Source organism: Microcebus murinus, chromosome 13 (genome assembly GCF_040939455.1).
Source record: "Microcebus murinus isolate Inina chromosome 13, M.murinus_Inina_mat1.0, whole genome shotgun sequence".
NCBI classification, from domain to species: domain Eukaryota; kingdom Metazoa; phylum Chordata; class Mammalia; order Primates; family Cheirogaleidae; genus Microcebus; species Microcebus murinus.
This window is the reverse complement of record NC_134116.1, coordinates 14,633,462-14,655,058: the sequence shown is the minus strand read 5'-3', so window position 1 is coordinate 14,655,058 and position 21,597 is coordinate 14,633,462. Positions and strand designations below refer to the sequence as shown.

At 38.6% G+C, this 21,597-nt stretch overlaps 1 protein-coding gene across 1 annotated transcript in view; it reads left to right on the top strand.

The window, feature by feature from the left end:
- The first annotated feature begins 2,236 nt into the window (after positions 1-2,236).
- Positions 2,237-21,597, top strand: part of ERCC5 (ERCC excision repair 5, endonuclease) — a 29,182-nt gene continuing 9,821 nt past the window's right edge. The window contains exons 1-9 of the mRNA XM_076009289.1: positions 2,237-2,768; positions 7,871-8,046; positions 9,067-9,182; positions 9,695-9,781; positions 11,800-11,860; positions 14,128-14,271; positions 17,067-17,274; positions 17,585-18,679; positions 21,216-21,463. Of these exons, the coding sequence (XP_075865404.1) occupies positions 2,681-2,768; positions 7,871-8,046; positions 9,067-9,182; positions 9,695-9,781; positions 11,800-11,860; positions 14,128-14,271; positions 17,067-17,274; positions 17,585-18,679; positions 21,216-21,463 (2,223 nt within the window). The 5' untranslated portion in view covers positions 2,237-2,680. The remainder of the gene's footprint in view (positions 2,769-7,870; positions 8,047-9,066; positions 9,183-9,694; positions 9,782-11,799; positions 11,861-14,127; positions 14,272-17,066; positions 17,275-17,584; positions 18,680-21,215; positions 21,464-21,597) is intronic.

Sequence of the window (21,597 nt, the reverse complement as noted above, 5' to 3'; positions counted from 1 at the left end):
ATGGCTCAGATGAGATCTGAACAAACATCTTGACCTCCAAGAAAATTCTTTCAGCAGAGTATAAGGTGCACTGAGGAGTTTTAGACTGGAGGCTTAAGAGGTCATTTAGGCAATATTTATGGAATACCTGGTAAGTGTCGGGAGTGGGGGATATTAACAGTCAACAAGATAGTTCCTGGTTTCAACAAATTTACAGTTTACTGTGAGGAAAAGACAAAAATCGAACAGGCAATTTATTAACCTCAGTAAAACACAAGCAGGAATAATTTCTGGGGACTACATAGGGAGGAAATGCAAAAAGCACTTTGTCAGGATTATTCATGGTAAAAGTTTAGTTGTGACTAAGTCAACTAAACAAGGCTACTGTGAACCATGTGTTTGGGCATAGAAATGGTTTTGCTAAAACTGATTTCTCATATACTTTTATTATAAAGGATTCCTTTAAAAAACAACTACTTGCTCCTTTAAATCATCCTTTTCACCAAGTTTGAATTTAGCTTAAATAGTTCAAATTGGAACAAATATACCAATATTATCATTTATACTAGTGCTAAGTACAACATCTCTAATCCTTACTAGTCTGCAAGACTGGTTTGATGCCCTGATTACAGACGGACGCACAGACACAGAAATTCTTTTTTTGAGGCTGAACCTTGCCTTGTTGCCCAGGCTAGAGTACAGTGGCATGATCATAGCTCACTGCAGCCACCAGAATAGCTAGGACTACTTGTGTGTGCCAGCACACTCAATTGATTTTTATTTCTTTTAATTGTGTTATGTTTTTTTCCCTTTAATATCAATGGATTTTGAATATTTTGAGTGGTTGTTCTGCATCAACTGAAATGAATAGGGCTGGGCATGGTCGCTCACACCTGTAATCCTAGCACTTGGGGAGGCTGAGATGGGAGAATACCTTGAGCTCAGGAGTTGGAGGTTGCAGTGAGCTATGATGCCACTGCCCGCATACCGAGGCAACAGAGTGAGACACTGTCTTACAAAAAAAGAAAACTGAGATGAATAAATTCCCCCCCTTTAAACTGCTTATGAGTCCATGTTTCTTCTAGTATAACATTTGTTTCTTAACTTTGATAAATATCTTTTGCTATACATTTCTTTTCCGATTTTCCTTCTCAGTTTTCTCCCTTTACCATTAAGTGTTGGTCTTCTCCAGTTTCCTCATTTACTTCTCTTCTTACTGTTTTCCAGTTCCCGATTTTTAGCGTTTTCCCAGGATATCAAAGGTTGGGGTTTTCAGACAGTCTAAATGTTTCTCCACTGTATGTTTCCCTCCACAAGCTGGTTTGAATCCAAGTTAAAGCAACGGATTAGAAGACAGGTAGCTTAGGTTCCAGCCCAGCCAATCTCCAACAGTTTAACAAGCCCCTGAACAATTCCTTTAGTCCCCTGACTTTCATTCTCATAAATAAAATTCTGTTCCGCTACACCCTGGACTGGATGGCAACTCAGATGTGGTAGAACCACTTTGCAAACTAGCACATTATTCACATTGAAGGGGTTGCTGTTTTCGTTACTAAGAGTCTCTTTCTTTCTTTTAGAGATGTGGTCTTGCTATGTTACTCAGGCTGATCTCCAACATTTGGTCTTAAGTGATACTCCCACCTAGGGCTCCCAGTGCTAGGATTACAGGCGTAAGCCACGGATCCCAGCGGGCACACAGAAATTCTTAACAAATATAACTTCAGCAGTGCCGAAGGCTACCTTGAGGCACCTTGGGGGATTCGAATCTGAGCTGTGATCTTCCAGGAGCTACTCTGGCAACTGGTTTCTGGTAACCTGACTTACGAGCTGTGGAATTCTAAGTTTTAGATACTGCAGACAACTAAACTATACTTCATGGGTTAAGGCTTTAAACTGTATTAATATCTAGTTCCTACGTCCTATCGTATGAATAAATAAATACTTAGTTGAAAAACACAAAGGGAGCATCCACATTTCCGTTGTCTGTCCACGCGTAAAATAGTATTTAGTATTGAGTCTTCACAACTAGCAGCACAATGAGGAGAACTGTAGAAAATCGTCACCTCCGCAAAAAGGTACTTTCGCACATCGTTTTAACGTATAAAACCGACAGGATGCCAGGTGGGAGAAGTACCTAACGTACAAGGTACAAACACCGCGCGGGAGCTAGAGTGCTCACCACTTCCGGAGTGCTGCGGGGCGCAGCAAATATGCGTCACGTAGGGAGGCGGGACTTCCATCCGGCTTATTTTATTATACTGAAAACTAGAGGCCTGACTTCTAGTGGGTTTGCGGACCCACAGGAGAAGGCAAGCAGTACTGGAGGGGCATCTTCTGGTTGCTTGTCTCGCCTGTGGTGCCCGCTCACCGCGGTTTCCGCACAAGTGCAGGCGTTTGGGCTAAAGCTCTGGGCGAGACAAGGCCCTGCTCCTCGCCACAGGCCTTTCTCTGGTCCCGTCGTTCTTCCGGGGCGCGGTGTCAGTCGCTGGGGGGAAGCGCTCCAGCCTGGGCTTTCCCCCTTCCTTACGCTCTCGTCGACGCGGTTCCGCCTGGAAAACCGTGGCTTTGCTATTATTTCCCATCTTTCCTGAGTGGAAGCAGGGAGAGCCTCCTCCTGGGGGCCTGGGCGGTGGAGCTGCCGTTTGTAGAAGAATTAGAATAAAAGTTCTCCCGAGATCTGCCCTGAGGACACACCTGCCTCATGGGAGTCCAGGGGCTCTGGAAGTTGCTGGAGTGCTCTGGGCGGCAGGTCAGCCCGGAAACGCTGGAGGGGAAGATCCTTGCTGTTGGTATCCTTAATGCATCCTTGACTTTTGGGGTGCAGTGATTTGTGGCTGGATTGTACTCGCGGCTTACCATTGGGCGCAGAGTGGTGTTTGCGGGACGCTGGTCTTTGGGGGAAGGATGGGAGAGGAAGTTATAGAATTTTTTTCACTAGATTTTCTTTCTAAGTACAGTCCTCCCTCGGTATCCGTAGGGGATTGGTTCCAGGACTCTCCCCCACTCATACTAGGATATTCAAGTCCCTTATATAATAGCATATTTGCATATAAACTACGCACATCCTCCTGTGTACTTTAAATCACCAGTAGATTAGTTATCATACCTAATACAATGTCAGTGCTATGTTAATAGTTGTTATACTGTATTTTTTACTCTTATTTATAATTTCTCCCCCAAATATTTTTGATGTGTGTTGGTCGAATCTGCGGAAGCGGGTCAATAAGGAGGGCAGCTCTATCTACCTACTTTCCTCAGGCTTTGCAGTCATACAGCTCTGAATCCTGCTTTTATCACATTAGGGCTGTGCTTTAGTTCTCTCATCTGCCAAGTGGAGGTGGTAATAATATCTACACACGGGATTAGTATGAAGAATGAAGGGATTACTTAAATGAAAAGTTTAGTGTAGTGTCTGGCACTGTTAATACTGTAAATCTTAAAATTATTACCCCTGCTGGGAGGTCAGCATGGAGAGAAGGAAGTAGACTTCCGACCATTAGTTTTGTCTGCTGTCCTGAGTGTTGCTTCATTTGTGTTTCTTGTGTTTTATAGAAAGAGTAAGGATAGTGTGGACAGGTGTTTGACTTCTTTTTAATTGACTTTTTAAAGGACTGTTTGTATGCATGTTTGCCTGGTTTTGTTTGTGTCATTGGAATTAAAATTTTTTCATTATCAAACATGTGACACTGTTTTTGAAATTTTGATCTTTTTATTCAAGTATTCAAGTTTTCTTGAGTGTCTAGTTTGTCTAAGAAGCTGATAGTTCTTATACTAGTTTCCTAATTGGGGACCTATGAGCCTCGGGCTAATAGGCTTGTGGAAAAGTCACGTAAATAATTGCCAGGGGTGGGGAGGGAGAGATGCAATTCAAGAGTGTGTGGGCAGAGTTCAGCAAAGGAGTCCTTGAGTGAGGAGCCTTAATTCTTCTGAATGCCCAAAACTTACAAGTAATGCAACATTGATAATTTAAAAAATATAGTAAGATTGTTATAACTTTTTAAGCGAATAATCTTCAAACACATCTGTAATGAAATTTTGGCTTGTAAGTTTTGATGCAAGGTGCCTCAAATTGGGGAAAATGAAAGATTTTTTTTTTTTTAAAGCACATGGGCTATTGCTGCCCTCCAGTGGTTCCTCAGTGTCATTGCATACTAAAGATTTCCTTAGAACTATTGATGGCTGAAAGGACAGTTTTTAGCGACAGGGACCCCTAAAACGGCAGCAAAGATTTCGATCATTTTATGTTGCAGCTCTTATGATGAATTAAGAATTTGTTAAGTCATTGAGATGACATATGAAGTTTAGCATTCTATTTTTTTAGGACAGTGTTAAGGAAAGGTAAGACATTTAATTTAGATTATCTAGTTGTAGATGGCTCAAAGAAGCCCTTTTGGGATGTGAAGTCATTTTACAGGGTTATTAGGCTTTTTTTAAAAGAATAAATCATTTATCTAAAGATAACTGTTAAAGATATTCTAGTTATAATGGCAACTTCATATGTATTATATAACTCATATATGTGTAAAAGGAGAATATCTGATTAATTGTTCTACAGTTGATTTTGCTTTGTTTCATTTTCATGGGAATTCAGACATATGAAATATATTTAGATTTTGTTGTATCATTTGTTAATGACGAACTTACCTGTTACTATACGAGGTTCATAATTCTTGTTTGCCTAAATAAATTGTTTGGTCTTTTAACTATCTGTATAGCTGAGTGTCTTATTTACTTACAAAATGTCTGTGTTAAATAACACAGAATTAGCAGTTTTATTCCTGTCTCTTAAAGACTTTGACATTTGTAAAATGCATTTAAGTGTATTAGCATGATATTACTATCTCTTTGGCTATGTATACTAAAAGGGATTAATTAAATTTTAAATCACCTAACTAGAGAACTAAACAAATTTATTTTTTGTTTCAAATTGTTATTGGTCTTTTGGGTCTTATAGCTAGAGTTGTTTTTGGCTTTGCTGCAGATTTTAACTTTCCCAGGCCTGTGAGAAATTTAATTTTGCCTTATATAAACTCATTGAAATTAGACAAGTCAAATTATGCAAATATTTTCAGCTTGTCTAATTTTATGTATTTCTTTTAAGAATTTCAAGCTAGAATTCTCAACCCCAGCCAAGAATTGACACCATCTGCGATTAATTTATAAATTAAAAGGCCAGGCAAGCTGCCTCACACCTATAATCCTAGCATTCTGGAAGGCTGGGGTGGGAGGATGGTTTGAGGTCAGGAGTTTGAGACCAACCTGAACAAGAGCAAGACCCCATCTCTACCAAAAATAGAAAAAATTAGCCAGGTGTGGTGGCACACGTCTGCAGTCCCAGCTATTCTGGTGGCGGCTAAGGCAGGAGGATCTCTTGAGCCCAGGAGTTTGAGGTTGCTGTGAGCTATGATCATGCCATTGTACTCTCCCTGGGCAACAAAGTGAGACTCCATCTTAAAAATAAATAAATATAAATAAATAAAATTTAAAAAGACTCATCTTAGTCTCTGATTTAGAATTTTAGGCATATGGGATTTGTTAGTCTATATGTTTCAAAAGCTTCATATCCTATTCTAATGGATAGCAGGATTGAGAGCTACTGATCTGGAATTAGATTTTCTCTGTTTGGAAACTCATTTGGTCCTGTGCAATAGTGTAGCAAGCTTACTTCTCCACTCCTCTTCTTCTTCACTCAGACCTCTGTTACTGCTTTCAGATTGGCCTTGCCTAACCAAAGTGTGCTGGGCCACCCCTCCCAACCCAACCCCTTGGTCACTCTTTTGTCCTTTACTCTGTTTTTTTGTGGCACTTACCAACAGTCTAATGTATTCTATATCTATTACTTTATTTCTTTATTGTCAGTCTTCCCCATTAGAATGCAAGCTTCTTGCAGATAGGGACCATATATGTTTTGTTCACAGCTGTATCATTTGATGTATATTCCCAGGATCTTGGATATGCTTGGCTGGTGGTGGTAGTGCTCAAATATTAGAGGCATAAATATGACAATAGCCTGCTTTCCACTGGTTATTTCATTACATGATGTTTGTTTAGTAAGTTGTTAAGACGCCTAAGTGTTTTTTTTTTTTTTTGTGGTAGTAAAAGTTAGGCAATGTACATTCACTTAAATATTAAACTTTCCAACTCATTTAATAGATATTTATTGTCTGGTCTATGATAGGCCATCTGAAAGGGAGCACAAGGCACAGAAGTGTGGTCTAGACAAGCCGTGGACCTCAAGCTTTATTTCCTCCTTCACGACTAGATTGTAATCTCTGTTGGGCAAATGCTTTGTTTTTTTCAGTGTAGAAAATTGTTGCCATATAATAAACGATGCATTTTTTAATAGGAGTGTATAACTGGAGGTCTTAATCTGAGCTGAAAAAGTGATCTTTCGATCTCAGAGTAGGATGGAACTGGGTTGGGAGTGGGAGAAACTGTCAGGCAAAGGAAGGAGCATGTGAGAAAACCCTGGAGGCAGGAAGGAGCTTAGTGATTTCTAGGGTTTGAGAAAAACCCAGTGGATTGAAATGAGCAGAGGCCAGATCATTTAGGGCTTCACAGACCATGGGAAGAAGTATTAGGTATTACCCTAAAGGCAATGGGAAGTTTCAAAGGATTTTCACTGAAGGTATATTGGTGAAATCTAATATATACCTTTAAGTTACATTAGAAGGTAGAATTGATAGGTAATGGTTGACTGAGTGGAGTGTGAGATTATGACACCCAGAACTGTGGCTTGGGTGAATGGCAGTGACATTCATGAGATGGAGCATGGACAGCCTAGTGGAAATGATGTGGAGCTAAGTTTGAAATGTCCATGAGGCATCGGATAGAGACGTCAGCTAGGCTGTCCCTTCTGGGGTCAGGAGAGTCCTCTGGGCTAGACAAATGCATGTAGATACCGTGTGGGGTGAGTGGAGCTAGCCTTGGTGGAACGTGCTCATAGGAGAAAAGAGGGCTGAGAAAGATCACTGGTGAAGTGACCACTTTCATGGTGAGTTACAGGAGCTCGTGAAGAGATAGAGAGCAGGAAAACCAGCAGAGTGCTGTGTTACCCTTTCTTATGGACAAATATAAAATAAATTGTGTAAGAAATATTTTTTTAAGAAAAATTGAAAAATATAATAAAACTCTAAGACAAAAATATGAATAGTAAGCAGATGTAACTATACTTAATATTTTTATGTCTGAACTTCTGGTTTTTTATATTAAAAAATTACATATACTGTATTAAAAATGGAATTATGCTATATATACTTTTTATAACCTGTTTTATTTCCTTTAATAATATTTTACCATGTTACCTTGTTACCATGTGTGCTTGTAACTTCCACTTTTAAGGACTCCTTGGTATTCTAGTAAATAAGTATATCATAATTAGTTTTTAAAAACTTGTTAGAAAACTTTTACATTATTTTTCATATTTTCATTATTATAAATAAACATTGTTATAAATAATCCTTGTAAATCTCTAATGATTTTCTGAGGATCAATGTCTAGAAGTGGAATTTTTAGGTAAAATAGAATGTAAGTTAAGTTTTTCACTGGGAATTGTCAAATTGTCCCCCAGAAAATTTGTGCTAATTTACTAATATTCTTTAGAGATCACTAGTTTTTTTAAAGGAAGCAATTCTTTGCAATTAGACATTTTAAAGGAAAAAATCATATCTGTATGATTTTAAAATTGAGTATGCAAATAGTAGTAACAAGGGTGCAATAAAGTGAACTGACTTTAGGTAGATTCCAGGACGGCCGAACATTTTATAGTTTCAAATGAATAGTGATGAATGCTTGGTGTTCAAAGTTTGGATAATATCAGTCATTAGGAAATTGAAATTGTGAAGATGAGGGAAGAAATTCCAATATGTTTTCCATTAACAAATTCTCTCAGATATTAGCATTTGGCTAAACCAGGCACTTAAAGGAGTCCGGGACCACCATGGGAATGCAATAGAAAATGCTCATCTTCTCACTTTGTTTCATCGGCTCTGCAAACTCTTATTTTTTCGAATTCGTCCTATTTTTGTGTTTGATGGGGATGCTCCACTCTTGAAGAAACAGACTTTGGTAAGTGTCATATAATTTTTGGTAAATGTCAAATAATTTTTTTCCCTGAATTCTTAGAAACATTCACTTAAAATTTTTATTTTCTCTTTGGAATTTTAGAAACAGACTAAAATTGTAATTTTATCTGCTTTTCTATTTATCTTGAACAAATACCTTTTCTTTTAAAAAACAGTTTAATGAGAATATATTGTGCATGCAGTAATAAAATTTAACTTTTAAATAAAATTAACTACTAAAATTCTCACAATTGAGGGTTTTCCCATTTGAGTATCTTCTTAGGTGTTCTATATTTATTGCAGCTATGCTGCCATCAATTGTGGCATTGAGAACATTGTGGAAACCCTCTGTGGGAAATGCCTTCCTGAATCTGAGTGGAGTGTCCTTGGTAATAGCAAGCCTCCTTTTAAAGGCGAATCGGACTTTAGGAGTAAGCAATGTTATGTGGTGACTAAAGTGGGTTATCCAGGAATTAAACTGGACATGATATAAAAGAATGAGAATAAGTTTCTTTATTTTTCTGAAAGTAGTTTTAAAAATGTTTGTGGGAAGCTGAGGTGGGCAAGAGTTTGAGTCCAAGCATGGGCAACATAGAGAGACCCCATCTCTAAAAATAAAAATATGTTTGAGCAATCCAAATGACAGCACCCACTTGGATATAAACTTTTATTTGTATTTGTATTTATTTGAGACAGGGTCTTAGCCAGGCTAGAGTGCAATGGCATCATCATAGCTCACTGCAACCTCAAACTCCTGGCTCAAGCAGCCCTCCTGCTTCAGCAAGAGGTAGCTGGGACTACAAATACATGCTGCCACACCTGATTAATTTTTATATTTCTTTGTAGAAATGGGGATCTCACCATGTTGCCTGGACTGGTCTTGAACTCTTGGCCTCCAAGCAATCTTCCCACCTTGGCCTCCCAAAGTGCTGGTATTACAGGCATGTGCTACCACATCCAGTGATAGAAATGTTTTTAATAGACTAATATCCTGAAGTAAAATCTTATATTCTTTTTTTCATAGGCTAAGAGAAGGCTGAGAAAGGACTGCGCATCCAATGACTCCAGAAAAACTACAGAGAAGCTTTTGAAAACATTTTTGAAAAGACAAGCTATCAAAACTGCCTTCCAAAGCAAAAGGCAAGAGGAAAATTACATTAATTTTAGAGATCAATTTTTTAAAAATATTTTTGTGTCGAATTCCTATGGTGATCTTTCCCTATCTAATTTCAACTCTCAACAGAAAATAGGGAGTGAAATGAGAGGAATAAGTAGGATGTCATTCAACTTAGTAATTTGAAGTTGTGAAAATTCTCTATTTTGTGAGAATCAACTTTGCTAATGAGAAAGAAAAGCCATAGCATTGCATTGTGCACACCTTTTATTTTTATAATGCTCCTCTTTCTGACTATAGCTGAGACTGTGGCCAGGACGCTGAGGAGTCCCAGCCAGTCTCCTTTCCTCTCTAGACTGAACTTATTTTCCACAGCAGTAGACTGAGGGGAGCCAGATCAGGAGGGGGGAACATCCTTGCCTGGGTGTTTCCTTCCTCTTCACCTCCTGCGCAGGGTTTATGGAATCAATAGGGGAGTATTATTGACTCAGAATACTGTTTCCTATAATCCCTGTTTGAAGATCTGTGTTCTTTTCAGAAATGAAGCACTACCCAGTCTTACGCAAGTTCGAAGAGAAGATGACATCTATGTTTTGCCTCCTTTACAAGAGGAAGAAAAACATAGGTACATGTTTAACTATCTAAGAGTATTATTTTAATCATCACTATATTCAAGCAGGTTTAAACCTTCATGTTTTATCTACATGATAAGGCATGTGAGAATGTATTAATGCATCTGAAATTTGTATTCTCTATACCTTTTAGAATATTTTTCAAAGACTAATTTTTTTATTTACTGACTTGTTTTGGTGTTGTGATGATTTGTGATTCACTGTTCCTTTTCATTCTGAAGAGCCTCTGCTACCACTGTCGATTCAGAATTCACCAAGACATGAGTTTCAGTTTTTCTTATGCTTTGCTTACACATCCTTTCTCTACCCACTTCTCAGCCCAATATTGTCCCTCTCACCACCACATCTGGCCATGTCTTTGTTGCTAAATCTGGGAGATGTTTTACACTTCTCATTGTGCTCAACTTCCCTGCCCCACTTAACACCGTGCCTGCCTTGTCCTGCTGTCCTGGCACCTCTCTGGCCTCTCCTTCTCAGCTCTTCTGGGGATAATTCTTCCTCTGGCTGGCTGTTAATCATCAGTGGCTTCTGTGTTTGATGTGAACGTGGAGGATCAGAGCTTTGACAGTTTGTCTCCGTCCCTATCTCTCCCTTCTCACATTCCTGTTCCAGGGGCTCCCAAGTATGAGCTAAAATAAAATCCTAAGTCCCCTGCCAACTGAACAGACCCCCTCTTGGCCAATGGAATCCCAGGAAAACCTTAAAACTGAGTTCCCAGCCATGAAGGGAAGGAAGGTTGGACATACTTCGTTATCCTCACTCCCTTTGGAGTTTAGATACAATTGATCAGCGTTAATGTTAAAAAAGAGATCATAAAACTAACAAAACTCTTTGTGACAATAAGACACTAAATTATCAGCAAGACCTAAGGGTATACAGAGTGAAGATTATAAATCCCCTGCAGGGCATCAATTTGCTTAATAAGTCTCTTGTCTCTGATTAACAGACTTCCTTAACTTAAAACATTCCAAGCCTTTAGACAAAGCTTCATTTTTTTAACCAATTATAAATCAAAAACTCTTTGAACCCACCTGTAACCTGTAAGCCCCCACTTTGAGATGTCCTTCCTTTTCTGGCCAAACTAGTGTATACCTTTCATGTATGATTTATGATTTCACCTGCAATTCTTGTCTTTCTAAAATGTATAAAAGCAAACTGTAACCCAGCCACCTTGGGAACACTTGCTCAAGACTTCTTTGATGTGGCTCTGCAGGCCATGGTCACACATATTTGGCTCAGAATAAACTTCTTTAAATTATTTTACAGAGTTTGGGTTTTTTTTCCCTTTAACTCAAGTGACAGAGTAGCTTTTGAGTTATCCCATTTCTCTATATTTCCATTGTCACCACCTTCATCTTTTCTCCTAGTTACAGTAGTAGCTTCCAGACTTCTTTCTGTCTTTGTCTTTGATCTTACCCCTTTTGCCATAACCCTTCCCCACCAAGCCCAGTCTCTGCTTTGTATTATATTATAGAATCTGTTTAAAACTCCAATCTGATATTGTCCTTTCTTAGAATACTTCCTAGCTTCTCATTTCTTTAAGATAAAACTCCAACTCATACTTTCCAATCTTATCCCTTGCTCTCTTCATACCACCCACAGGCAAGCTCTTTTCATTGTTTCTAAGTGGCTATAGAACTTAGTTCTTTCACCTGGAACATTTTCCACATACCTCCTCACACCTTACAACTAGACTCCTTACTTATTTGTCACTAACTCCAACCAATGTAACTGCAGGAGATTCCAGAAAGTTTTTGTGATCCCTCCAGATTGGGGTGGAGTGACTCTCTTTATTATACTTTGAGCAACCCGCTCTTCCCTTGTGGTGGAAGTTAGCGGATCATACTGTAATTTCTTACTCACATGAGCTCCTGCCAGACCAAGGCAGCACAGATCTTGTTGGCTTATTCAACATTGTGTCTTCTGTAGCTAGCAGCACCTTGTACAAGAAATATTTTTGTAAATAGTCATTAAAAATGATAGATATTATGAATATATGCTTGACTTTCAGTTCAGAAGAGGAAGATGAAAAAGAATGGCAAGAAAGAATGAATCAAAAACAAGTATTACAGGTACTTAGATAATTTTTGAAATCAGAATGTATTGTTTGAAATGAATGACCCGCAAAGAATAATATCAATGAGGTAATATGAATTTATGGAAGTTCCTGATAAAAAGTAAAGACAGATGCCTTTTTTATTATGTGTGTATGTATGTGTCCGTATGTGTGCGTGTATGTGCGTGTGTGTATATATAAAAAACATACAAACACTCATGCATGCACATATTTATATAGAATTTGCCATTATGCATCTATATATCCAAAATAAGCCATTTTTCTTTTACAACCAATTAAGTAACCAGTCAGTAGATAATAATACATACTTGTGTGAAAATATAGAAAATGTACACCCCAAAATAACTTATAGTGACATTTTAGTATTATTAGTTCATTCTTCCCCTTGCTCCATATAGCTGAACATCTCTGTGTGTGTGTGTGTGTGTGTGTGTGTATGTATGTGCGTGTATGTTTGGTATATACATATGTATCAAATGCACATGTGTACATATATATGTATATGTGTATGTACAAACATGCTAGTTATCTATTGCTGTGTATCTATTGCAGTGTAAAAAAAACATCATTTATTATCATCTGTCATGGTCCTGGGGGCTGATGAGCTCAACCATGCAGTTCTCTCTTAAAGTCTCTAATGTAGATGAAGTCAGACTGTAGCCAGGGATAGAACTGCTTCCTCATTTGCATGTGTGGCGGTTGGTGCTGGCTGTTAACTAGACTTCAGTTTGGCCAGCCACCAGAACACCTGCCTGTGGCCTCTCCATGTGGCCTGGGTATCTGTGTTCCGAGGGTAGGCGTCCTAAGAGACAGTTACAGGCAGGAATTTGCTGCCTGTCTAACCAAGCTTTGGAAGTTGTGCAGCATCCTTTCTACCAGATTCTGTTCACTAGAAGCCAGTTTCTAAGGCCAGCCCTTATTGAAGGGGAAGAAAATTAGACAAGATGAGTGTCAAAGAGTCTGTGGACATGTTTTTAAAAACAATACCACACATATTTTAATGAATAACATTTTTTTACAAACTGAGGTTGTACTCTATGTATGTTTTTTCATATACTTTTTTTCAAATTGTTTAGTATAGCAGATAACATTGTTTGATTCCCAAATTTGCTGTGTTTTGTTTGTTCACATTGTTTTGGTATGTCTGGTAGAAGACTTTTGAGCTAAACCTTGGGATCCTTCAATTTGTGGAGGTGCTGCATTATCATGCAGCCAGTGATAGCTGTTATGCTTGGTTAAGGCCATTGGCCTCCAGGTCAGAAACATCTGCATTTTAATCCAGGCTCCACTGTTCTCCAGCCGTGTGATCTTAGGCAGATAAACTTCTCCAAGGCTTTATTCCCCCCTGCCTTTTTTATTTTTGTAAAACTAAACTAATATTGATTGATGCCTTCCTCCTGGGGGTGGTGGGAGTATGAGTGAGGGAAAGCACAGGAAATGCTGAGCATAATGACAAGCTTATCTGAGGTGCTTGCTGGTTTGTGCATACACAGGCACAGGCTGCCAGCTGCATTAATTTATCTTTTTAGTAATGAAGGATTTTAAAGTACTTTTGGTAAGTTGTTAAAATTTAGAAAAGTTATATACCTTCCATATCTGTGAATTTCTCACTTTTAATTTCATTTTTTATTTTAGGTTAAGAGCAAAATAAAACTAATCTAATTAAGGGGATTATATATATTACTCAAATTCGTAAGGCTCATTTCTGCCTCAGGGCCTTTGCATTTGTTGTTCCCTCAGCCTGAGGTGTATTGTGGCTGGTCAGGCCCTTTGGTATCTTTCAAGTCCCAGCTCACAGGTCCTCTTTTTAGTGAAGTCTTTCTTACCTATCAAACAAATAGTTTTTTTTCTCTTTCTGTTCTTCAAATCACTGTCATATCAGATTAACGTGCTTAATTTTCATTTACTTATTTGCTTATCATATGCCTTCCTCCACTCCTAAGAGTAGGGGCCTTATCTGGCATGTTCTCTGTAATATCCTGGCACCTAACCCAGTGCCCAGTGACTTATTGGTGCCTGGTGAGCATTTTTTCTTTTGCATGAATGAATGAGTAAATGGATACATTCCCTAATCTGCCTGTTCACTTTGATGCCAATCTCAGATTATGTGCAACTGTGTTTAGCCTATGTAGATTTTGTAGAACTATTTATGATCTAAGCACAATAAATATTTATTTAATTATAAATAAATACTCTGCAATGGTAAATAGAAGTAAGTGTACAAAATGTAAATTTCATGGTGTTATGTTTTATTCTTTACAGGAAGAGTTCTTTCATAATCCTCAGGCAATAGATATTGAGTCTGAGGACTTCAGCAGCCTGCCCCCCGAAATAAAGCATGAAATCTTGTCCGACATGAAAGAATTTACCAAGCGAAGAAGAACATTATTTGAAGCAATGCCAGAGGTGAAATATACAACAGTACATTAATATTAGAATTAAGAACTTCAGTAAAACGTTTTATTAGAAAAAAGAAAAATTGATAAACAATACTTGTATAACATCTCAGTTAACAGTAAACAGCATTTGTGTATCTCAAAGATCCCATGAAGCATCATATATTTATAAGTTTGAGCTCACAAACACTCAAAGAAATCTTTCTTGACTTTTCCACCCAAGACAAGGTCTTTTCTCCTGCTCTGTGTTCTCACAGCTCCCTGCAATGTCATTTTATAGTTCTTAGCTCCAAAATGTGCCTGTGGTGCTCATGTCTGTATTTGTAGCACCCAGCTCTGTATCTTTCTCATAGTAAGTGCCTGGTATGTATGTCATGGTTCAGTTCTTAGTTCATAAAAGTTACTTTAACCCATAATTTATGTTGTCTGTAAAAACGCATAGTAATATAGAATCTAATCACAATGGAAAAATATGTTCTAACCTGAAATTTCAGGTATACTTTATTCTGCTATAGCCCTAGAAATGCCACTGGATATCCATGTTCCCTCTCCCTCTTCCTGAACAGTGGGAATGGGGCTTCTTCAACTTGGAACATCTTATGGTGGCTCCACAGCCCCAGAAAGCTGGAGTAGGGGGTAGGTGTGTGGGGGGGTTGGATATTGTCAAATACAACTCCTGAGCATGCTACCATTAATTACTCCCTGTCTTTAGTTGCTAGTTAATGAGTTCTTTTGTCTTTTCTGTTGCTACCACCTATTATTTCTAACATAGCTCTCTTTTATTTAATACATTGTAGGACAGCACATAATAAGTAGCATTATTGTCCCTAGTGAATGGATGTATTAGTGTTTCTTATTTTCTACAGACTTTTGAATATTTCTTAAATTGATACCAGAAATAGGAAAAAGGCAGGATAAATTTCTTTTCTCATCACTCCCTTCTATTTTTCCACAAAGAATGTGAAAATAGGAAAATACTAAGGTGCACAGAAATAATATTCTTTGGTCTTTGAGTATACAAAGGACAGAAGTAAATTTATTTTCATTTCAGGGGAAAAGTCTAGGCTCAGTCTATCTATCAAGCATTTTATTTCTTGAGTGTGAAAGGATCTCTGGGTGGCAGTTGAGGAAACAGAATTTCTATTATGTAAACAAAACAAAAGTGGGAAGGAATGTGAGAAAAAGAGAGAGTCTCTAATTATCTACTCTTCTTGATTTTCTTTCTGCAACCACAGAGTCTCTGGGATTCATGGACTGTAGGGCAGAGTGGAGTAACAGCTCATTGTATCTGTAATTTTGATAGAATAGAGAAGTTCTGAGTTGTCCCTGTCAGCCCTTTGTATCATCTGTACATTGTGCAAATGTAATGTTGATAATAGTAGTCATGGGAAATAATAGCAGTAGTGGTCATAATCATAATACAGTTGTCCCTTTTATCTGCAGTTCTGCTTTCTGTAGTTTTAGTTACCTGTGGTCAAGCACTGTCTGAAGATATTAAAGGGAAATTCCCAAAAATAAATAATTTGTAAGTTTTAAATTGCTGCTGTACTGAGTAGCTTGAAGAAATCTCATGCCGTCCCTCTCTGTCCCACCTGGGACATGAATCCTCCCTTTGTCCAGTGTCTCCACTCTGTAAACACTCCATGCCTGTTAGCCACTGAGTAGCCAACTCAGATATCAGACTATCCTGGTACTGCAGTGCTTGTGTTCAAGTTACTCTTATTTTATTCAATAATGGTCCCTAAGCACAAGAGTAGTGAGGCTGACAATTTGAACATGCCAAAGAGAAGCCATAGAGTGCTTTCTTTAAGTGAAAAGGTAAAAGTTCTTGACTTAATACAGAAAGAAGAAAAACTGCGTTCTGAGGTTGCAAAGATCTATAGTAAAAACGGATTTTCTACCCATGAAATTGTGAAGAAGGAAAAAGAAATTAGTGCTAGTTTTGCTATTGTCCTACAAACTGCAAAATTTGCAGTCACAGTGTGTGATAAGTGCTTAATTAAGATGGAAAAAGCATTCAGTTTTGGGGTGAAAGATATGAACAGAAACATGTTCTGATTGATGAAAGTTGGGTTCAGTACTGTGTGCGGTTTCAGATACCCACTGGGGTCTTGGAACATGTTCCCCGAGAGTTAGCAGGGAACTCTTGTTGCAACAAAATCAGTTGTAGTAAATCAATCTGCTTTTGATCCCAGATCTACCATGTATTAGCCATGTGACTATAGGGAGGTTACCTAACCTATTTGTGTCTCGATTTCTTCATTTGTAGAATGGAGGTGTTATCTGTTTCATTGGATGGTTTTGAGAACAAAATGAGGTAGTATATATAAAAGCACTGAGAAGAATGTCCTCCACAGGAAATGCTTTATACAGGTTAACTGTTATTAATAACTGCGATTGCTGTGATTTATTCTGTGTCTTTTATGGGACAAGGGCAGTGCTAGGCACTTTGCTTGCATATATGTTTGCATTCTAGAAGGTTGTCTATCTGTTAAGCCCTAATCAAATGTCACAGTGACTTCCAGGCATTACATACACAATAAATATTTTTTGAATAAATGATTAAATCATAAACAGTACTCATGATTTCTTTTGCCCAGTTCTTTTTGTTTTAAAGATTTTTTTTTTTTTTTTTTAAAAGGCAGTTATAGTTTTTTCTGCTATCAACTTTTATAACATGAAACTACCATCAATGAAAGAAGCCGATTATTCCTTTGGCACCTTTTGGGGAAAGGAGTGGAAATGTGGTAATATTATCTGTATTTAATATGAAACAATAATTTTATTTGTTTATTTTGCCTTTAGGAGTCCAATGACTTTTCACAATACCAACTCAAAGGCTTGCTTAAAAAAAACTATCTAAACCAGCACATAGAACAGGTCCAAAAGGAAATGAATCAGCAACATTCTGGGCAAATCCAAAGGCAGTATGAAGAGGAAGGGGGCTTTTTGAAGGAGGTAGAGTCAAGGAGAGTGGTCTCTGAAGACACTTCACATTACATCCTGATAAAAGGTATCGGGCACTGTCATTTATCTGACTGTTAAAAACCAAAAATATGTCATGGCTCTGTATTTTCTATAAACTACCACCCCTGGATAATATTAATGAAGTCTATTTATGTAATTACAATTTTATGTAGCTATTAAAGGATCAACTACTATAGCGCCAGCCCACTCTAAAATTGACTAGTGAATTAACCTGCTGATTAAGTGAAAATTTATAACTTAATTTATGAGAAATAGCATTCTCTTGTTCATCTTACTAGACGTGTACTGTCACAGTGTAAAATTGCATCCTGAGCAATGTTTTAATTATTCTTAAGGTATTCAAGCCAAGAAAGTTGCAGAAGTGGATTCAGAGTCTCTTCCTTCTTCCAGCAAAATGCACAGCATGTCTTTTGACATGAAATCATCTCCATGCGAGAAAGTGAAGCCAGAGAAGGAGGCCAGTGCTGCCCCCCCTTCTCCCAGAACCTTGCTGGCCATGCAAGCTGCCCTGCTGGGGAGCAGCTCCGACGAGGACTTGGAGAGTGAAGATCGAAGGCAGCTCAGTGACAGGAGCACACAGGCCATTGCAAGGGAGGGCTCCCTGTCCCCACGCACTGTCTGCGCCATTCAGAGAGCTCTGGATGATGATGACGAAGATGTGAAGGTGTATACAGGGGATGCCGTGCAGCTGAGAGAGCCAGGAGCAACTGAACTGCTTCTGGACAGTTCCACTGAGGACAACAAGGGCGGACTTAAAGCAGAACTGGCTTCCACCAGTGTGAGCTCTGCCGAGGAGCCTGCAGCCGGCACTGGTGACGAGAGAGGGCCGACAGACTCGGCTCCTTTACTGAGTACTGTCTTTTGTCAAGGCAGCGAATGTGATGTCCCCAAAGAACAAATGTCATTTATTCACGTGGTGGACGAAGCCTTTCAGGCAAGTGATGAATCTGCCGTTAAAGACAGAAAAGATCTGCTGCCCGCAGAAAGCACAGTGGTCACACACAGGGACGCAGCCGGGCTCGCCAGTGGAAAGGAGCCGACACAGGCACTGCCAACAAGTGCGAGTTCTGCGTCCAGAAGTAAAACAACATACACCAAAATACTCGAGCCACAGAAAGATGTTTGCCCATCTGAGAGTAAACATGCTCCCTCTGTTCTTTCAAGTGATGATGAAACAGAATGTGAACAAAATCCTGCTGCTGAAGTCATTGGTAGTGTCAGTTTGCAAGAAAAGAGCAACACAGTAAGTGTCCCTTCAGAGGCAGTAGGTAACTTAGAAAACGTGGTATCATTTCCTGCTAAAGAGCACGAGAATTTCCTAAAAACCATCCAAGAACAGGAGATGATTGAATCTGCAGGCCGGGATTTAATTTCGGTTCCAAAGTCCGTGAAACCAGTGGAAATCGACTCTGAAGAAAGTGAATCTGATGGTAAGTGCTTGTGTTCTTTTAGAGATATGGAATGGTAGGATTTCACAGCTGTAGGAACTGAGAGATCCTTTAGTCCCATTCTCACCTTTTACAGATGTGGAACCAGAGACCTGGAACGAAAGGTAAAGTGACATTCCCAGGGACACACAGCTAGTAATGGAATCTTGGCCTTCCCTGTTTTGCTATGCTTTTTTTTTTTTTTTTTTTTTTTTTTGAGGGACAGAGTGCCCTAGTTGGAAAAGCTAAAGACAAGTTTCCCTCTAGTTTTTAAAAACTTTTCATTTTGAAATAATTACAAATTTTAAAAAGTTGAAAGAATGTTATAAAACACTCTGGTTCCTTCACCGAGCACCTCAGTGGCTAGTATTTTACCACATTTGCTTTCTCTTCTCTTCCTCCCTGTCACTTTTCTCTGTACGTGTATCATATAAATCTGTACGTATACACACATATGTACTGTTGATTCTCATCATTCCTGGATTCCATATTTGCAAAATGCCTACTCACTAAAACTTTTTTGTAACCCCACAGTCAATACTCACTGTGATGTCTTTGTGGTCGTTTATGGACCATTTGCAGAGCAGGGAGAAATTTGAGCTGCCTTACTGTCCCCCACTGAGGTTGTGCAAGGCTTTGCCTTGTTTTAGCACTTCTACAGAGATGGTGGAGGTGGTAGAGGACTGTACAGTACAGAGCAAGAAGCTCTGGCCCTGACGCTGGTGCCAGTGGTTTGAATCCCAGCTCTGACATCTGTTAGTGGAGTGACCTCAGGCAAGTCACTTAATACTTCTGAAGCTTGTTTCTCATTTGTAAAGTAAAGAAAATAGACTCTACTAAGATGGTGGGTTTTAGGATTTAAGATAGTTATATGAAATATGTTGTATATATATTCCCTCTAGAAGCAATGATTCAGTATTTGCAGTTTAGTGTTTGCAGTGACTTTATAGACCATAGCTACTTTGAGTAAGAGAATCGACTGTACACACACACTCACACACACACAAACACACACACTCTTACCTGTTTTCTGGTATCTGCCAGCTTCCTTCACTTTAAAGTTACATTTCTCCTTTTAGTTAATAAATATTTTGTGGAAAGGAATTTTTGTTCCTGTGTAAGCATGCTGTTCCTGAACAAACTTTCACCTACTTGCTTTAGTAGACATTGATGATTTTTACCTAAATTGTTACCATGATGGCTGATGGTTGCCAAATGGTGGCTTCCTAACTCCATCACTCCTTATATATTTATTAGTCGGCATCCTACTACAGGGAAGATCTTTCCCTTCTCTCCCATTTATTATTTTTTTAAATCACTGTGGACTCCTGAATTCCTGTTCTATTCTGTGAGTTATAATCCAATACTATCATAATTTACTTTGTTGTTCGAATTGTCCCAGCTTTGGCCTGAAGGGGCCCCTTCAAGCTGGCTCTTGACCAGTGGAGGGCTCCTTCAAGTGGCTTTTGCCAATTCCGCATTATATTTTGAGCATTTCCTTGCTTTCTAGCCAAGATATTCCAGGCTTATCTTGTATTTACTCTGCTGTGGCCTGGGAACTAGCCATTTCACTCAGGAGTCCTGATTCTGTTTAGTGGAGCATGGTATTTAGAAACCACAAGTTAGGTAGTAAATGGGCTCAGGCCCTTCCAGCAACAGAGCCAGTATATATATTTATGTATATAAACACACGTGAGCACACACATGCATGTGTACACACACCTACATTTTTTTGTCTATCTTTATATTAAAATCCATGAGTTTACACTGATCTCTGCAATTCCAGTCCAACATCAACGGATTCATTCTAACCTCCCCCTTCTTTATAATTTCCTAACAGTCAGAAACATTGCTCCCGTTATCTTCAATATATTTACTTAAATGCTTATTCTCTCTCTATTTGTAACCATCTCTCTATCTCACTGGCCCCTTCCTTGGTTCTGGCTGCCTCGTTGGACCTAGCCCCCCTCTTCTATCCTGATTATCTCCTCAAACTTTCCCCTGAAGGGAAGGAAGGGAACCAATACATGTATTTTAAAGAAAAGAAACGACACTACGAGAGGAAAGAAGGAAAGTGGAAGAGGAAGAGCTATTTCTCTCGAGTACTTATCCAAGATTGTTTCCACTATGTCACAGCTTTATTCTGTGCTATGTTCATAGTGAAATAGCATAAAAACATATCTAATAACCTCCATGATTGTTTATATATAAAACATTGACACTTTTCCTTTTTGAATATGTAAAACAGTTAACTTAGAACATACTTGTGTAAAGCTAGTATGCAAATCTTAGAGTTTGGTTCCTTTGAAAGACAGTACCAGTTTATCTAATTGAATAGCTTTACTTTGAAGTTATAGGCATTTATGATTAAAAAAATAAATTGATAGTAATACGTTACTATTACATGTTTTCTGTTATATTCAAATCTTTCCTTTTTAGGGTATAACATTTTTCAGGATCCTTCAGAAAGCTCTTGATGATTTCAGGACAATTTTAATCTTTCTGTTGTAGATAAAATGACCTTATTATTTTGGTACAGGGAGTTTCATTGAAGTGCAGAGTGTGGTTAGTGATGACGAACTTCAAGCTGAATCGCATGAAGCTTCCAAACCTCCCTCCGAACAAAGTGAAGAGGAACTGATAGAAACTAAGGAGGAAAATGCCACTGCTGACACCGGGAGCTTCCCAGGGGACATCTCGGAACGCACAGACTTAGATATTGAGGCACACCAAGAAGCTGAAAAAGATGCAGATGATGCGCTCAATGAATGGGAAGATATTAATTTGGTAATAATGTAACATTGTATTTTAGCTTATTGCTAAGGAAACCAAGTTAAGAAGGTTTTGCAGAATTGCCGGATGAATATTTATTAGCTATTTGCAATGCACCTTCTTGTTGCTGATGGCTCCTTTTTTGTGTA